The 17,524-nt window shown below is 38.0% G+C and overlaps 1 protein-coding gene and 1 long non-coding RNA gene across 4 annotated transcripts in view; both read right to left on the minus strand.

Moving 5' to 3' along the window:
- Positions 1-11,294, minus strand: part of LOC145994634 (aquaporin-10-like) — a 65,425-nt gene extending 54,131 nt beyond the window's left edge. For all 3 annotated transcript variants that reach the window (XR_014442388.1, XM_083130723.1, XM_083130722.1), the window contains exon 1: positions 10,997-11,294. Coding sequence is in view for 2 of the 3 variants with exons in the window: in XM_083130723.1 (XP_082986849.1) it covers positions 10,997-11,089 (93 nt within the window). In the remaining variant the exon portion in view is untranslated. The remainder of the gene's footprint in view (positions 1-10,996) is intronic.
- LOC145994638 (uncharacterized) overlaps positions 1-17,524 on the minus strand; it is a 252,339-nt gene that overhangs the window by 119,989 nt on the left and 114,826 nt on the right. The window lies entirely within an intron of this gene.

Raw genomic sequence — 17,524 nt, forward strand, 5'->3', positions numbered from 1 at the left:
CAGATCGTGTATACATGTATGTATATGGGTGATTAATAACCCGTGGCTCTACAGCCTTCAAGGGTCTTGGCCTATCTTCTGACTGCCAGTCGCCCTCCCACAATCCTACCTAGATCTTCAACCGGAAATGGGTTAACGTGGGGTCAGCACGTCGAACCCCCAGCCGTTATAGGAGATATCCGTCACCGGGTTACGCTACTCACTCGTAGCTCCCCAATTTCCTCACGATGGTGGGTTGCCACCGGCCCTATACACAGGCCGAGAACCCAGAGACTGAACCCATGCCGTCCCGCAGTCGGACCCAAAGCACAGCGCCTTATATCGCACGGCCACGGAGGAGAACATAGGGAGGGCTAGGGGGAGGGATTTAAGCCATAAAGTTTATGTTCTCTCTAATTTGTGGAACTTCGAATAGTGTAAAACAATTTGGTCTTTCAATTAAACTAAAATATGAACACTTAACCCGGTTTCTGCATTTTTCCACTAAATTTCTTCGATTAAAACCATTTTTTGCTTTCGTTATTATGTTCGAATACTAACTAATTGAACTTTAGTTATGTTATGAAGTATAAAAATAACAAGCTTTCTTCTTTTTTATAACAAACTATGACAATTTCCAGGGAGGTCGACGAACTGGTTCGGTACCCTCGTTAAGCCCAACTCTATGGCCCAGGGCATAGAAATAAAGAAGTGTTGAAATTAAGAGTTTACAACAGAACGAGCTCGGTGCGAGGAAGAATATGAAATGGAGTTAGTGCCATTTTCCAGGACTTCTTAAGGTCTGAATTATATTGTATACATATCACTATTATAAATTACATATCCTGAGACTATTGCATCGTCGGAAACAATATATTATGCAAGAGCTCAAGTCGAAGTTATCTATTTCTGTGTGAGGCATGTATTATCATTACGAAAAGCTTTCCAGCTTTCTTCATTGATTTAAAACAATAGCAAAAATATCCCTGAAATATTTTACTACAAACGTCCAGTTTGACGGTCTGAAGAGTTGCCCTACATAGAACTTTTGTACAGTTGGCAAGTAGTGCAGTGAAGGTAACGGATACAGAGCGTCACGAAGTTGGTAAAAAAATAAAGGAATTGAGATTTTAGTCAAAGGAAAGGTAAAAGAAACTGAGTTTTCTGAGGCAACTGTCTTTTCGTATTTGCTTTATTGACAATAAACTTGTGTGGATTTGATCGCTTTATTTAATTAATTCAATCTTACTTGTATTGTTAGGTTAATCACCAGGAGCGGCTCAAAATTAAATTTTCACCCGGGCGGGGTGAATTTTTGGCGCCCCACCCTGGTTCTCCCTCCACTTTGCACCTTCCTCCAATAAAAACATCACCATGGTATATATTTAAAGTTTTAATGGCGAAAATTAATAGTCTTATTTTTTAAATGTTAAAGTGTTGCTGTTAAAAAACACGTTTATTGTAGGCATGTGTTTATTTAATGCCTACATAATGACATTAAAATAACGGCAATCTCTTAGCTTAAATTTCTACATTATTTTGCAATGCAACAGTAACTTCAATTAATACTTGTCAACAATAAGTCGAACTTTTTTTAAAGCAAATAGCCATGCACCCGGCGGAGATTCATAGTGGTTCGGATCCCACTTTAAACTGTAGGTCCAGTCCCGATTAGCCTTTCTGCGCATAAAGTGATCTTTAAAATGAACTGAAACAAACAAAGAATTAGCCACGCTTATGTAATTAAAAAAAATAAGGTTGTTGCGCCTCCCATCCCGTGAGGGCGGCGCCCGGACCTTAAGCCACCTCTGTTAATCGCGATTAAGAGATGAGATAATGTTTGAAGAAAATTGATAAGGATCTGAGAGGAAGAGTCCTTGGCCTTTATTTAAAGTATCAACTTATATTGAGTAAACAAGAACTGCGTACAAATATTCATGAATATGTTCAAAGAAGACCAAGGCAGGTGCATACAGGTTGGTCAATTGTGAATAATAAACGCATATTGGTCTTCGAGATATAACGTCAGACAGAAGGGCACATACTCTTTCATTTTCATTAAATTCGATACAGAAATCCTTACTTCCAAATGTAGAAACAAACGTATTAACTAACATCTATCCAGAGGGAGACTGCAAACTTCGATTAGTTTCATATTTCCTTGACAATAACGAAGAAATCAAAGTGAAGCTAGCACATAACTGACCAAACAGACGTATTAACGCAATGAGCGTACTGTAAGTTTTGTTAAAATTAATATTTGCTGTATATTTTTATTGCTTGCTTCATAGTGTAAAGGCAAAACAGTTAGGATGCGAAATCCTTTCATGTCATTGATTTCCCCAATATTCGCTTCCTCTTCAGTTGTGTCATGATTATGCACTTGGAAACCTCAGTTGAGAACTTAATCGAGTTGAGATTGGTTCAGTGACGTCAGGCAGAGGGAGCCACGGCCGTGCGGCAACAATTATGCTCTTGCAAGTTCCGCATATTAACAATGCCCGGTGCCGATTTATTGCCTACGCACCCCTTTTACGTGCCTAATAGGTGATTGGCATGCACAATCGGTTCGCTTCGAGATGGGTGCACTTTTACACTACGTGATGGCTTTCGAGGTAATTGTCTTCCTACTTTCCATTCCGATTAATCGACACCAACACTTTTGAGCATTTCGATTCGCGACGGTACCGAGACAACTCTCGGTCTCGTCTCGAAAATCGAGCTAATTTCTTCAGACATACCAAGAGGATAATTATCTATATCTGATTATTTATAGATGAGTTATATATTTTGTTTATAGTAATTACAAAGTAAATCTATTATAGACAATTGTAAACCTGTGCTGCGTGGTTGCATACTTTCAAGGTAAAATTCCTATTTTCGAGGGATCATAGCGTCCAAACGAATATAATAGGGTGTAACAGGGTATATGTTTCATAAATAATTGAGGGTTTACAAAAATTTATTGCAAGTAAAGTATTGAACTTACTTTAATGAAACCAGTCCAGAATGCGCGGAACGCAGTTAGGTCTCGCTTAGGTCTGCGATATCACGCAGCATCGGTGGGACGAAATCTCACAAAAAAGAAGTCACACGGTGTAAGGACCGGTGATCTTGGGGACCAACACATTGAACAAAACACTGTGAGTGATGTGATTTGAGTGTTGCCTAGCGGCAAGGATGTGAACTCATACACGCACAAACTGTTTGCGTTCCTCGTTCGTTCTGAACTGGTGTAAGTTCAATAGTTTACTTGCAATACATTTTTGTAACTCCTCAATTATTTATGAAACACCCGGTATTACATATTATATTCTCTAGAAGCTTCCCCATTCAGTATTCAGATAAAATTTGATAATTTTCTATCAATTCGTTCTGAGATAATCGTGACAAAAGTTATACCGCTCCAGAACGTAGTGCAAACAGTGCAGACACCAAATCAACAAAGAGGGCGACTCGGTGTTGCTGTTTGCAACCAACAAATTTTTAATAGTTAAAAGAAACATACATACTATAGGCTAAAGCATAAACGTGTTCCGAACTTGCCCTGTTGTACGAGCAAGGTCACGCCATTGTATCTACTGACACCTTTAAAGCCGCCTCAGTTCCTGTGCTGCTAGACAACACGCCACCAAGACTACCGAAAACCAACCGAAATACGAAGCGTGGAACTGGTGAAGAGGCAAACACTTTTTCGAAATGAAATATTGCTAAAGAAACGTACACAGAGAGTTCATAGAGTCTTTAATTTCCCTCTTATCTCCCTAAATCTTGTGGCCCTCTGATTTACGTTATTCTTTTTTTAGTTCACGCTCTGACCCACTTCTGGGAGCAGTGAATTTGTTCTAAATCGATCTCTGAACGAATGAATGGAAGACCAAAAGGAGAGGGGGTGGTGCGATCAGGGCCGGGTTTAAAGTCCTTATGCCCTCAGGCAGGGCGTGAAAATGACACCCCTCCCACACTAGTGTGGTTTTGGAATTGCGAAAGAATTAGTTCAGTGGTTGATTTAATAACTAACGTAGCTAATTGGTACCATCGGGTTAACCACGACTGGGAACTGGAGCTCCTTTTAGGAAGTGTTCTGGTCCTCCATAAAGGTCTTCTACACAATTTTCAGGGTAAACAATATACCAAGCTGTGATTCCAGGGGCGAAAACTATATCCTGTCCCAGCTAACTGTAGAGGAGGGCCGCGCATATCGGCAGAGGAGGCCTTAGTCTGTACGCTAAATGCACGGCTTGTGAAAATTTGCTCGTGCAGTTTTATCCCTAATATTTCCCTAAAAAAATCTTAAACCAATCGTACGGACCTGGAGACAAAATTACGGTCTGTTTGCCATGTGCGTTCGATATTATCCTTTTCAAAAGTTTGCAACGCTGGAGGAAATGGGAAGGAATTCGGGAAAACTCCCGTCGCCCATTACACAATCCTGTTTGTCTCACTGTTTATTGGTGGAGCCGTCTCGCGTCACTACTTGCGCAGAGACTTGTTCTCGTTCGTCTGGTCTACAGTTAGCTGGTATGGATAATAGTCAAAGGGCATAACTGGCATAACTCACTCACTGATTAATTACACCTATCGATAGATTTCAAGAAATAAGCATTTCATTAACATAAAATTATTATCTGGCATCCACCATCTTCATAATCAGCCATGACTCATCTGTTTTAAGGAACACCAAGCTATCGTTTTTATGAAGATGAGACAATGTTTTAATTTGATACTATAAAGTTATGAATTGTAAACAATGGCAAATTGGAACATAAAATGATGAATAGCATAGGAAGCAGAGAAGAAAACCTAGCTCTCAAACTACAATATATACATTTTTCAGCATTTTTCAGTCAATGCTAAAAAAAATTTTTTTTAAAAGAATGACAAAATCGACTTTTTACTGACATTTTTTACCATTTTTCACCCTGTAATACCAATTCTGATTGGTTTGTTTGAGTTTGAGTTTTTAAGTCCATTTTATGCACAGATAAGAAATCGGAACTGGATCTAGAGTTTAAAGTGGGATCCGAACTACTATGTACCTCCACCTGGTATCGAACTCGGGATCCCTTGATTACAAGGCAACGACGTTACCAAAACGCCATGGGGGAGGCCCCCCCAATCCTGATTGATTCCAATATCATGATCTGTAGATAAAAAATATTGAGGAATCGAAATCGAAAAAGGATTTTGAAAATAAAAACCGAAAAACTTGTTTCATGACATGTCACTTTCGGAAAAAGAAATCTGTAAATATGCTAAGCAATAAAATCAGAAGTATGTTCACTGATATTGTTGTCTTTAACCATATCATTTTCACACGAAATCACATAACACTTACCTTAAGCCTAAATTTGGCTTGTTAAAATGTGACCGAAAAATGTCGCCGTCTTACCTGGACTTAGTCTGACGTGGGAGAGTAAGCTCTTGTCATCGCCCATGTTGTATGCAATGTTTAATGCACTCTTTATGGAAATTTTTATGGCGTTTCCCCATCATTTTCTTCAGCACGCTAAAGTACTGTCGTGTATGTTTCGTAAGATATTAATAGCTAAGGTTTTAACTTATGCGCGGGATGTCGTATTCAGACTACACGGTTTTCTGCACGTTTTATTGGCTTCCTCGAAATCTGACTGGTTAAGACTTTGTAATCAAGAGGTTCCCTGTTCGTGTCTCGGTTAGAGATTAAGATACCACACGAAACTAGATGTAAGCATTTTACTGACGCATCTGAGAATGTGATATTTAAAATTGTCTGCATTCATGGATGATAGTCAAAAACTAATGCACAATCCAGTACATGAACTGTGCCACGTGCATTCCTAAATTTTCTGTAGGTTTAAAATACGGTATTTTTATTCGTCATGACCGATTTCACTCAAATGAAATAGATCAGTCATCGAACGCATCAGATTGGTGCATGAATTTCAATGTAGAACCTGCATCTGCTGTTGTGGTCACAATATGATGACTTACCCCCTTTTCGACCCCCGCCTCTCCTAAACTGCACACTATATTACCAAGTTCTCATGGAAAACTTATAGCTAGAGCGATACCGTAAATCAGCTGGAATTTTAGTTTCTATCGCCAATTTTATACTCTAAACAGATATTTGAAAATAAGAGAATTGGGAGCGACTTTACATAGGAAAACAAAATTTTTCGCCAAACATCTTGAAATACTTCGACCGATTTCACTCAAATGCATTATCAGAGCAGTCATACGATGTATATGCTATCTCTACGAATTTAGCCATCCTGAAACGCGTCATCCGATTTGGCTCCAATACGAGAATAGGGTTCCTGCATTTTGAGGCATCTATCTCCAGTAAGAATATTGCAGCTAAGGAATCACTATTTACGGGAGTTATAGTAATAGCAACATTGGTGACTTCACTCCCTTCTAAAACACGCATTACATTTCAAATATTTCGGTCCCGGGTTCGAATCCCGCTCGGGCTTGGTTGTTTGTGAATGTCCATTCATCAATTTCATCATTTCATCACTCATCCCCATCTTCGCAAATTAGCCAAGAGGCACAAAACGCGAAGTAAAATAAACTAAATCAATCAATCAATTTCAAATATTTCATTACCAAGGTGTAATACTATTTACGCAGTAACACTCCCGTGAGCATCTGTTTCATAAACGCAAAAAAATATAGCTTCGAAAACGTCAAAAATGACCAAACTGCGATAAAAAACACACACGCACACACAACCTGTGACACTTTTGATCAGCATGCATATTATTCCTGTATTTGCTATTTAAGAGAAAATTGAGTTTAACAATAAGTTATGTCCATCGGTGGCGATTAGGAGGGCGTGAGAGGCAGTTTCCTCCTACTGTCCCCCCCCCCCACTTAATGCTAAGCCTTGTCTATGAAGAGAAAGTAAACCGTCCTTTTACCCGCTAGTTTTGGCACCCAATCGTCGCTACTGATTCTGCATAAGAATAAAAGATGTTCTGAATTTTAAACCCTATCCCAATGTTTTCCCCTCACTGCATTCGGAACGTAAAAATTACAGAAAATATTGTAGCCTAAGTATAGCTCCCATTGTTGTCAAGACTGATATCTGCTGATAAATATCAACGTCAAAACATTCATCAGGAAGGTTAGCGTTAAAAACATAATTGTTGTACAATAAAGTTTAGTTTTCTTATGATATGGCAGCAAGTATTTTCGTACTAAAATAATCGAAGGTATCAAGTGGTTACCTAAAATATAAGAGTACTAATTAATACTCCTGCAGTTATACGGATGCTGATCAAAGCTTGATAATGTGTAGTTTTGAGTGAAAGGATTGCCATGGTTTATCTTCGGAATTTCGAAAAGAATGACGTATGGAATCAGTTTCAGCCTAAACATTCTAGGAAGTGTACGCAAGAATTACAAAGACGAAAAATTTTCGAAACTTAGAATTACAACAATTAGAAATATCCAGTCCCACGAACAATTGCAAACTAAAAAAACTATTTAAAAGGCGCGAATGATTCTGGACACACAATAAACTTCATGAGAAAATATGAAATGTGGAATTTTGTTCAGGGATAATACATATTTTCATTGAATATCAATGTTCGAGTTGACAAGCAAAGACAGGGACGGCGACAGGGGTGGGCACGGGTGGGCAAGCGCCCACCCAAAAATTCCTGTGCCCACCCGATTGCCCACCCAATCAAATTCAATAAGTACATATACTTGGAGATAGGTATATGAATGATTCGATAAATAAATGTATTCTGGTGTACATAACATGTATATTTTACTTGTGAATATTATCTATGCTAGAAATATTCACATATTATCAACACATAAAAAGGCACTTTTGTCATTAGAAAGTGAAAGTAATTACTAGAGCTATTGAAACAAAAACTGTGATCAAATGAATACTTCATGATTCAAAGCAGTTAGTAGGCTTAGGAGGCTCAAAATTATGCAGGGTGTGATCAAGATTAGATCAGAATTTAGGGTGACTGCAGCTCCGGGCCTCCACATACGTATATAAATCCCGGCCTGGGTATGGTTAAAATAATCTCCAAATCTTCTAATATATAAAAATGGATGTATGTGCGTATGTTTGTTCCGGCATAATCAACGAACGCCTAGAGCGATTTCAACCAAACTTGCAACACGTAGCATAACACTTGCAATCTCGAAAGAAATACTGTGGGGGTAAGACACCTCTGGCACCCCTAGGGGTAGGGGTGGGAGGGGCTGACATGTAAAAATAATCGAAAACTACTGATATTAGTGTGGAATCCATAGTTTTCGGGGCCGCTAAGATGAATAGTGACACTCCTAATGGCGTTTAATATATTTATTCTTGCTCTTGAAGGTGGAACTAAAAATATTGCTCATAAATTGTTGTTAAATTTATATTATAGTGAATTTGTAAGAGATCTTACTTTATAATTTGTATACTGTACTTATGCTTCTAAATAGCTGTACATAAAATTTGTTACATTTTACTCTATAGTGAGAATTCATTGAACACCCGGGCAACTCCGGGTAATCAGCTAGTAAACAAATAAGAACTTCATCTTAGTGTTACTTTCTCCGGCAACACAATACATTATTTCGACTTTTTAATTATTATTAGAATAATTTAATCAAGAAGACTTAGATAGGCAGGCCATGTGACACGAATGGGTGAGGAAATAAAAGTTTACAGAATTCTTGTTGGGAAACCTGATGGTAAGAGACCAGTAGGAAGGCCAAGACGAGGATGGAGGGATAACGTTGAGGTGGACTCAAAATAAATCGGCAAGGATGGGAAACATTGGATTGATCTTGTCCCGAATAGGGACAGATGGAAGACTTGTGTTGCTGCAGCCATAAACCTTCGGGTTTAAGTATGCTAGAGAGTATAACATAGTTTTAATTAGCTCTGCATTGAAATTACAGAAGTGTCCCTTTTTATTTCATTACAATTTTTATATACCTGTTATCTTCAAATATCAATATGATATGCGAAATATCAACTTCATATTCATTGTACTAATAAGAAGGAATCACAATAATCACTACAATACTGAAATGAATAAATTTTAATAAACCAGTTATGTATGGAAAAAGCTACAGAATTATTCAGTCCCACACATAAATTTTGCCACATTAATCAACCGAAAATATCAACAGAATCTGTAGATGCAGTTGAAGTAAAGAAAAAAGTTATGTCACGAAGTATCCAGAAGACGATTTTGTTAGTTTCTTTTTAAGCCCACTTTTATTGCTCAGATAGGCTAATCGAGATTAAACCTACAGTTTAACGTATAGTCTGAACCCGTGTGCATTGTGCTTCCACCAGAGGAGGGGGAGTCGAACACGGGACCTCTCCATTATAATGCGACAGCGTTATGCCATTGGGGAAAAATATACAGAAAGAACTCGCACCAAACGTGGCATTTGATCACCACAGAAAATGCGTCCAGAGACAAATATTTGAGACTTTCAGAAAACAACGTCATTGTTCACGGAATTAGCTGCCTTGATCCACTAATGAAACGCTGTGCAATTGTAACTACCACCTCAACTTTCTAAGAGCTATGGACTAATGAAACTCCATTTTTGGAAGAGTAAGTTGGGTTTATTTGTTTTATTTTGTCATTTTTCTGCTAATTTTGATAATGACGACGATAAGGTTCAATGGTGATTAGATGAAAGTAACCAAGGGTCGAAAAGAAACACGCTGACACTCAAAATACAAACCATCATAAATTATTACTTTGATAGTGGTTCCAAGCGCCAGGGACTCGTTGCCCTGAAAGAATAAAGTTTCTAGGGTATGCTGCACAGGATAGAGGTTGTCATTCTAGTGTGTTCGAAATGGTCACGCAATACAACCCAAGTCATATATGAAAAATAGATGAATTATTACTGGCACGGTGATCAACTTCGATGAATTCCTTGTATCCTAAATAATTTTGTTACCTCAAAAAATATGTTCATGTAACCATACGTATATTGGTTCTCCCGCATTAGTAACATGACAGTTCAGAAAACTAATAGCAACTTGGCTAATAATCTCTTCAATTCTGAACAGATTTTTCAATCTTACTTGTTTATTACTTATGAGTGATATTTTGTCAAAATAGCCTTTCATTAGCCTAGGAATACTTAATGGACAATGAACAAAGAATTGGTTTCCCGCGTGTGTTTTAAATCATTCCTAATAATTTTAATCCAAACATTCGGTGGCGGCGATTAGGAGGAGCGGGAAGTGGGGGAAGCAGTTCCCCCGCCACATTTTGCCACTTTTTGCCCTCGCACTATGACCTCTTTATGCTAAGCCTTTTCTATAAAGAAAAAGTATATTGTTCTTGCCCCTCAAATGTTGGCACCCAATCGCCGCTACTACAAACATTCAGATAGATTTGTCGGTTGTACAAACCTTGTAAGCTAAGAAAAGTGACCCCCAAGGAGTAAGAAAACTCGTTCAGTCAAAAACTCATACGATGAAAATACTATGCTCAGGAACATGCATTTAAATTACGAGAAACTTCACGATTGTTACCATTGCATTTTCTATCATTGTCGCCGAATACATAAAATCAAGTATGTGCCTTGTATTTGCAACACAAGCTTAAACCTAATTCACATTTATTTCACTGTATTAACATGGGTAAACACTTCCTTGAAATAATTGCGTCCATCAGAGACAAAGCGAAAGGAAATGGAACAAGATGCGACAATAGATTAGAAAAGATAAAGAGGAAAACAAGAAAAGGAAAGGGAAAAGAAGTAAGAGGAAATTCGGGAGTTGTAGAGAGAGGGGGATACATACGTCTTACATACACATATATACTATATATGGTCTTACATTTATACTGCCCACCCTAATATATCAATATGGAGCTTCTGCCCATCCGGTCGAAAATTTCTGGCGCCGCCCCTGAGCAAAGACCCAACAATACACACTTTCGCAACAATATGCACCTCCTGCATTTATGTAGATTTCCCGCGCAGTACTCTATTACAGGAGTTTATTGCAAAAATATTATTATTTGCTTGTACTCACCACGAGAATAAATGTGCCAATAAATTCCGCAAACATCTCCCGAATCCATGTCCGATTGATTTTGCACTTTTCACTGACACCTTCCATTGCCATGCGTTCGTAACACTCTTGTTCACCAAGTACAAGTTCGTATGTTCGCAGACACACGCAGAAAAGCCTCGATTCTCTTGTCCAATCTTCGTTTGAGGCACGTCTAAAAATTCACTTATCGAACGTTTACCCCCTGAAGCGTGTTGCCGGTGCTGTGCAGGCAGTATTCTGTGACCGCCGCCAACTCGAGATCTGAGCGTTGCTTTTTCTTCACTGAAGTTTTAAGAGAGATCAACTTGCTGGTTTTATCACGTCGTTTGTTGTGGCGCTGTGCGAACAGCCAATCAGAACGCAACATTTACTAAACTTCTCCACTCTCGACCAACAGGGAGCCGGAGAGGAGAAGGAACTAAAACATCTCAAAACATTTGAATTCGAAGTTCACCGTGAAGTTCATAAGATGGACGCATGCGCAATGCAACAATGATGATTTAACGAGAGATTCAACATCCCAGGTCCCAGGATATGGAGCTATTCAATCAGAAACTGAAAAGCATTTACTCTTAATTGGATAAAAGCCAAGCCATGGTCGCGTGTATTCATTTTCGTGACCCATATATTATACGGTTAGGTTCTTCGGTTCAATGTCGAGAAGCTTCAAGGCATGCAACCAAGTGCAAAGACTCGGGAAGACTGTTTACGAACAATAGAAACGTTCTGTCAAAGTAATATCATAATTGGCGCAGGGGAAGTACAGATAGCATTGTTAAACTAATTTCTCACTGTGTATTCAGGCTGATTATTGTATGCTAAATAGGCTTAACATTTTTTCTCACACCTACCTGCATCTTTCCATGAAGCACATGCAGTAAGAAAACCATTTTAAATTCAAATATTTCTTAGATTTTGTAAACAAAACAAGTACCGTATTTGCCGGCGTATAAGACACACTTTTCTCCTTTAAGAATAGATATGAGAAACAGGGTGCGTCTTATACACCGATACTCAGTTTTTTTATTACATTCATTTCTGAAAATTTTCTCTGTTCTGTGTTAGACGATTTCTTTCTTGTGTGTGACAAAGATTAAAATGTATTCTTTTCTAGTTAGATTAGGTAAGTAATTTGTTGAAAGTAGACCTATATATTACTTTATATTTGAAATACTGTAAATTAATTATAATATTCAGTGATAAAGCTTTTTCCTAAAAAATGTGTACAAAAAAAGGAGGCGTCTTATGCGCCGGTGCGTCTTATACGCCGGCAAATACCGTATTAAATACAGATAAGACAATTTACTGTAAAAACGCAGCTTTCATTTCAAAGGATTGATTGATATGGTTGATTTTACTTTTCTGCCACTTTTGGCTAATCGCGACGATAAGAATGAGTGATGATATACGATGAAGGGACACTCACAAAGAACACTCATGACCTTGCCAGAATTCGGTTTCGAACCCAGAACGTCTGACGTCGCAGGGCGCTGAACTAGGTTTCATTTCCAAGGAACGTTCATTCCAGTGTCACCTTTCCACCATTACCAACTTATGAAAAATAGGCTCAGCGTATGCTTAGTATTTTCGCCTTTGATGCATGCGAATGGTCCCTGGTTCGATGCCGGGGGCGATCCTCAAAATGTCAGTATTGGCCCACTTTCGTGGAGAAAGTTGAGGAGTTACTTGGAAAGAAGTAGTGAATTCCGGTCCAGAAAGTCAGAAAACAGCGGCAATTGGATTTGCTCGTCACAAAATGAAGAAGTCATTTAGGCAGTGAGGTCCTGAAAGGGCTGATGCGTCCGGAATTTTAACTTATTAAAGATATCCATGTACCTTTTAGTACAGTATCTGTTACGTATTATAGAAGGATCATTATATACCATTAAATTTACTACATTGCTACTGAGAACGTAATATGACAAACATGGACATCGCCAGAAGTTTTTGAATGGGGTTCAAGTCGTTGAATAGTAGAAATAACAATTATTATTATTATGGTTATGATTATTATTATGCAATAATAACTATTATAAACTAATAATAAAAACCATTTTTATTCCAAATTTATTTTTATTATTATATCCTCGGAAAGGCTCTTCTCGATCCAGCAGGTGAGTTAGTTTCGAACACAACTGTTCTTTGTTATTTTATTATTATGTTTTTTACATTTCACACAGATAGTGTGCTGAAATGAATAGTTTTTCACTTTTGTTATAAACTTTGACACACCTCGTTCAAGAAAAACACGTTAAACGTTGGAGGATAATTTTAGTCATAAAGTTAATATTGTGTCACTTCTCACGTAAAACTCTAATTTTTGGATTTTTGAAACCTGTGGAATGATTTATGTGGATTACATGGTAGAACATTAAAAGAAACTCGATCTAGTGCAGTTTTTACTTTGCTTTTTCTGTTAGAATGTTTACTAACTCAACAACCTTTCTGCTTTTTTGTAACTAGAAGTGAACAATTCCAATTGTCTTGAAATGTAGAGACATTCGTTCTATCCCCCCCCCCCCCCGAACCTAATAACCACGATACTAATTAATCCATCCATATAATTTTTCTGGCACTAGTTGACAATACGCACCAGGTCATGTAGCCGCACAGGACGTCGCTTTTTATATCAAGGCGAAACAATGAAGAAATTTAATGAAGAAAAACAAACCTTATCGTTTTCCTGTGGTTCATTCTGGATAATAATATCACTGAAGTTTGTAGCTCAGGCATCTCTATTATACTCAATTTGCGTTTATATTAAGAACAAAATTGAAGTTGTGTTTTCAAAAGCCTTCATAATACAGAGACTCAGCAGCAAGCGGCCCGGCATCAGCGCTTGTCTTTCCCGGTGAACGGTTCCGCGACAGTCGCACGCTACAGTCTGTTCTTTCGCTCTCTCTGCCTTCGCTCTCTTTCCCTTTCTGTTGACGTTGCAGACTGAAGCCAGTATAATCCTCCCTCGGAAGTTGTGTTGTGTCGTGTCCGTATGTTGAAGATTGTGGTTTAATATGGTACCACAAAAGTTTACATTACAAAAGGATTTATCTTGTCGAGTGTTACTTCGGAAAGAGGAATTGTGGAGGAGTGCGACGACGTTTTGCAACGAAATTTTCTGGTGTTCCCGTTCCACATAGGACCACTATATTAAACCTCGTAAAAAAGTTTAGAGTAACAGGGTCAATTCTGAATAAAAGTGGAAAGAAAAACCCACGTGTACTTACTGAGGAAAAACTCGATCAGATAGGACAAAGGTTAGAACAGTCTCGTCGGAAATCTATCCGCCGCCTCTCACAAGAAACGGGTGTTTCAAAAACCCTCTAGGTCCCCCGATTTGTCAGCCTGCGAATTTTATTTATGGGGAAATCTAAAAAATGAAGTATACAAAGACAATCCGCACACCATCCGTGAGTTAAAAGAGAGTATTGTACGAGAAATCGGGATAATTACAGTAGACGAACTTGCACGTGTAAATGCCAATTTCCTTCGGAGATGCCAGGAATCTGTTGCAGCAGAGGGACATAATTTTCAACACCTTCTGTAGTCAAGGTTAGTACACAATATGAAAACTGTAATTCTAATAGCCGACTCTACCGACTGTCGCGGACCCCGTTCGCCGGGAAAGACATGCTCTGAGGCCGGGCCGCTTGCCGCCGAATCTCGAAGCGAATGTCAGGAAACGCTCTAGTAGCATGTAGCATTAGGGGAATGTGAAAACTATCAGTCGGATGGTATTAAGGTTTTATGTGCCATCTTGTTGATTTTCATATTCTGCACTCCTTTTGACAGGTGCTTTGCAGAAGTATACATATATTCCATGTAATTGTTCTAATTGATATGCTGTATTATGGGAACAATAGTCAGTTGCGTTAAGAATGCATAGGGGAGCAACCTGACTTTCCCATTTCTCTACATCTTACGTACTGTATTTCACCGCATAATCGTCGCATCCTGTTTTTTAAGCCCCAAAATTGGTTCATTACCTTTAATCGCGAAATCGTCGCATCAGATAACGATAGCGGTGCAGAATCTTCGGACATAGAAGATTACGAATATTCCGTGCATCGTAATCTTGCACCAAATACAATTTAGTAATACTGACACATTAAAAAAATCTTGATATAATTTTCGCATTTTTGCAACAAAAAAAAAGTGACATAACATTTGTTATTTTATGTTTTATGTATTTGTTATTATGCGGTGAAATGCGGTATTCTCGTGTCTATCTTATTCTATCTTTCCACCACACCACATTCTACCTCCTTGCTTCCTCTCGATATATTTTCGTAGTTCACTCTCCCATTCGTGACACGTCACGTGGTACATCCTGAAAGCTTCCTTTAGCAGCGATAAATAATTAAAGAACATGTACATAATTAACAAACTGCTGTTATAAAATGGAAATACAAACTAAGTAATGGGCCACAGGCATAGATTATTCACGGAGATTAAAAAAAAATGTGCGAAATAGATAGCAGAATTCTTCCTCAGGGGTCGCACGCAAACTTTCACATACGAGAGTGCCATATGGTCTATATCGGATATAGACCATATGAGTTTAGTCTTTTTATTTCTGGAGGATATTAATACACCAAACAAGGCATTCTTCCACCGTATCCCACAATACTGCTTCTATTATGTCATTAAAATTGTTATCGACACTCCTGCAATCGAATCCATTAGCTTATCTTTTCGCTTATTCCGGAACTGACTTAAGAAAAGCCTTCGATACTTCGTTTCAAGGTCCATCAGGATGTGAAGTGACTTGGCTGCAAGTTAAGTTCATGCAAATATCTTTAATTTGATATGCCACACGCAAACTCACCATTGTTTTCGCAATTCACTGATAGATATTAAGTTAACGCTGCGTACATCTGCAATGCAATTAATGATGCAGTACTTGGTGCAGTGACGTATGAAACTTCTCTTTGTTCCGTATTGCAACCGCAGTGGTATTTAGTTATTTGTATTTTATTTTATCTTTCTTTCTTAATTATGTGAATATTCATGCTTTACCTCGATTCCACGTCTGTATCTTATAGCTTTACGCGTGAACATAAAAAAATAGACATTTTGTGACAACAAATTAGTACTTTAAGGTAGTTTTAGTAAAGACTGAAGAAAATCGGAAAACAAAAGAACTCTAAATAGTGTTTATTTTTGTAAATAAGTTAATATACATATTGCTTGGTATACTCTTTCAAAACAGTGATCTCACCTAAACACCCTACAGCACGCAATGTTACATTTATATTTCTGGGATGTTACAATGTCTGAGATGTTTTACGTTATGTTATATATGAACTAACTAATTAACTCTCTAGCATTTTTAAAGTCGAAGGTTTATGGCTGCTACAACACAAGCCTTCCATCTGTCCCTATCCTGGGCAACATCCACCCAATCTTTTTCAATCCTTACCGATTTTCCTTAGGTCCATCTCAACGTTATCCCTCCATCTTCGTCTTGGCCTTCCTACAGATCTCTTACCATCAGGTCTCCCAACAAGAATCCTGTAAACTTTTCCTTTATTTATGTATTATTCTAATAATACCTGGATATGAATACATATTATTTACATATTACATGTTATATATGCGCAATTGTAATGTATCTTACTTGTGTTGCATGGTTGGGTAATGAAAATTCCACAAATAACTGAAAGCTTCGATCTACTTTAGATACAGATAGCGTAGACTAAGTGATTTATGTACAGGTGTTGGTATGAAAATACATCTTAAAACTAACTTTACAAGTATGAAACAACACAGAGATGGGCACTCGAATCGACACTCGAAGTCAACTGAGTGCTACGTTCGCTGCTCCTCACACGCTTATCTACTCTACCTGAAGTTAAACTTGCACTCTCTCACGTACGGTACATTCTCTGCATGGGCGGAGTTTAAGCTTTTGCTTTGGAGGGGCCAGACTCTGGAAGAAGCATATGATGTACCTGAGGGTTGTTGAATATCCCCTAGCTTATAAGGGGTCCGGAGACCTTCCCCCGGAAATTAAAAATGAACAACTTAAAAACACTGAGTTCTAGGCCTTTTAGATTTAAAAATGTTAAATTTCCTCGCTTAAGTAAACAAATGTTAATTAGTATATTGGTTGTCAGTTTTAAATAAGCAAAGCAGTACGATTATTGCATTTTGCATTTCATTATTTTTTTATTGATACAATAAAAAAGTTACGGTACAATAGTAAGCTTCAGAAATTATAGAAAAATTAAATTGAAATAGAAATTAAATTGCGGCGTAATTACCGCACATGCCATCATGCCAAACGTCAAGATTTGCGGTATGGCTTCATAACAAAAATGTAGGAATTGAACTTAATCATGTGTTATTTTTTTAGTATTATTTAAGTGGGGGGGGACCAGGCCTCCCCTGGCCCTTCCAGAACTCCGCCTATGATTCTCTCTGAACTTTACTTGAGTAAATGTTGTTTTCATTTAATCTTTATGCAAAATAAGCTGGAGAAATACAAATGCAATATAGTAATCTGCA

Source organism: Lepisma saccharinum, chromosome 11, assembly GCF_977018435.1.
Source record: "Lepisma saccharinum chromosome 11, izLepSacc3.1, whole genome shotgun sequence".
Taxonomy (NCBI): domain Eukaryota; kingdom Metazoa; phylum Arthropoda; class Insecta; order Zygentoma; family Lepismatidae; genus Lepisma; species Lepisma saccharinum.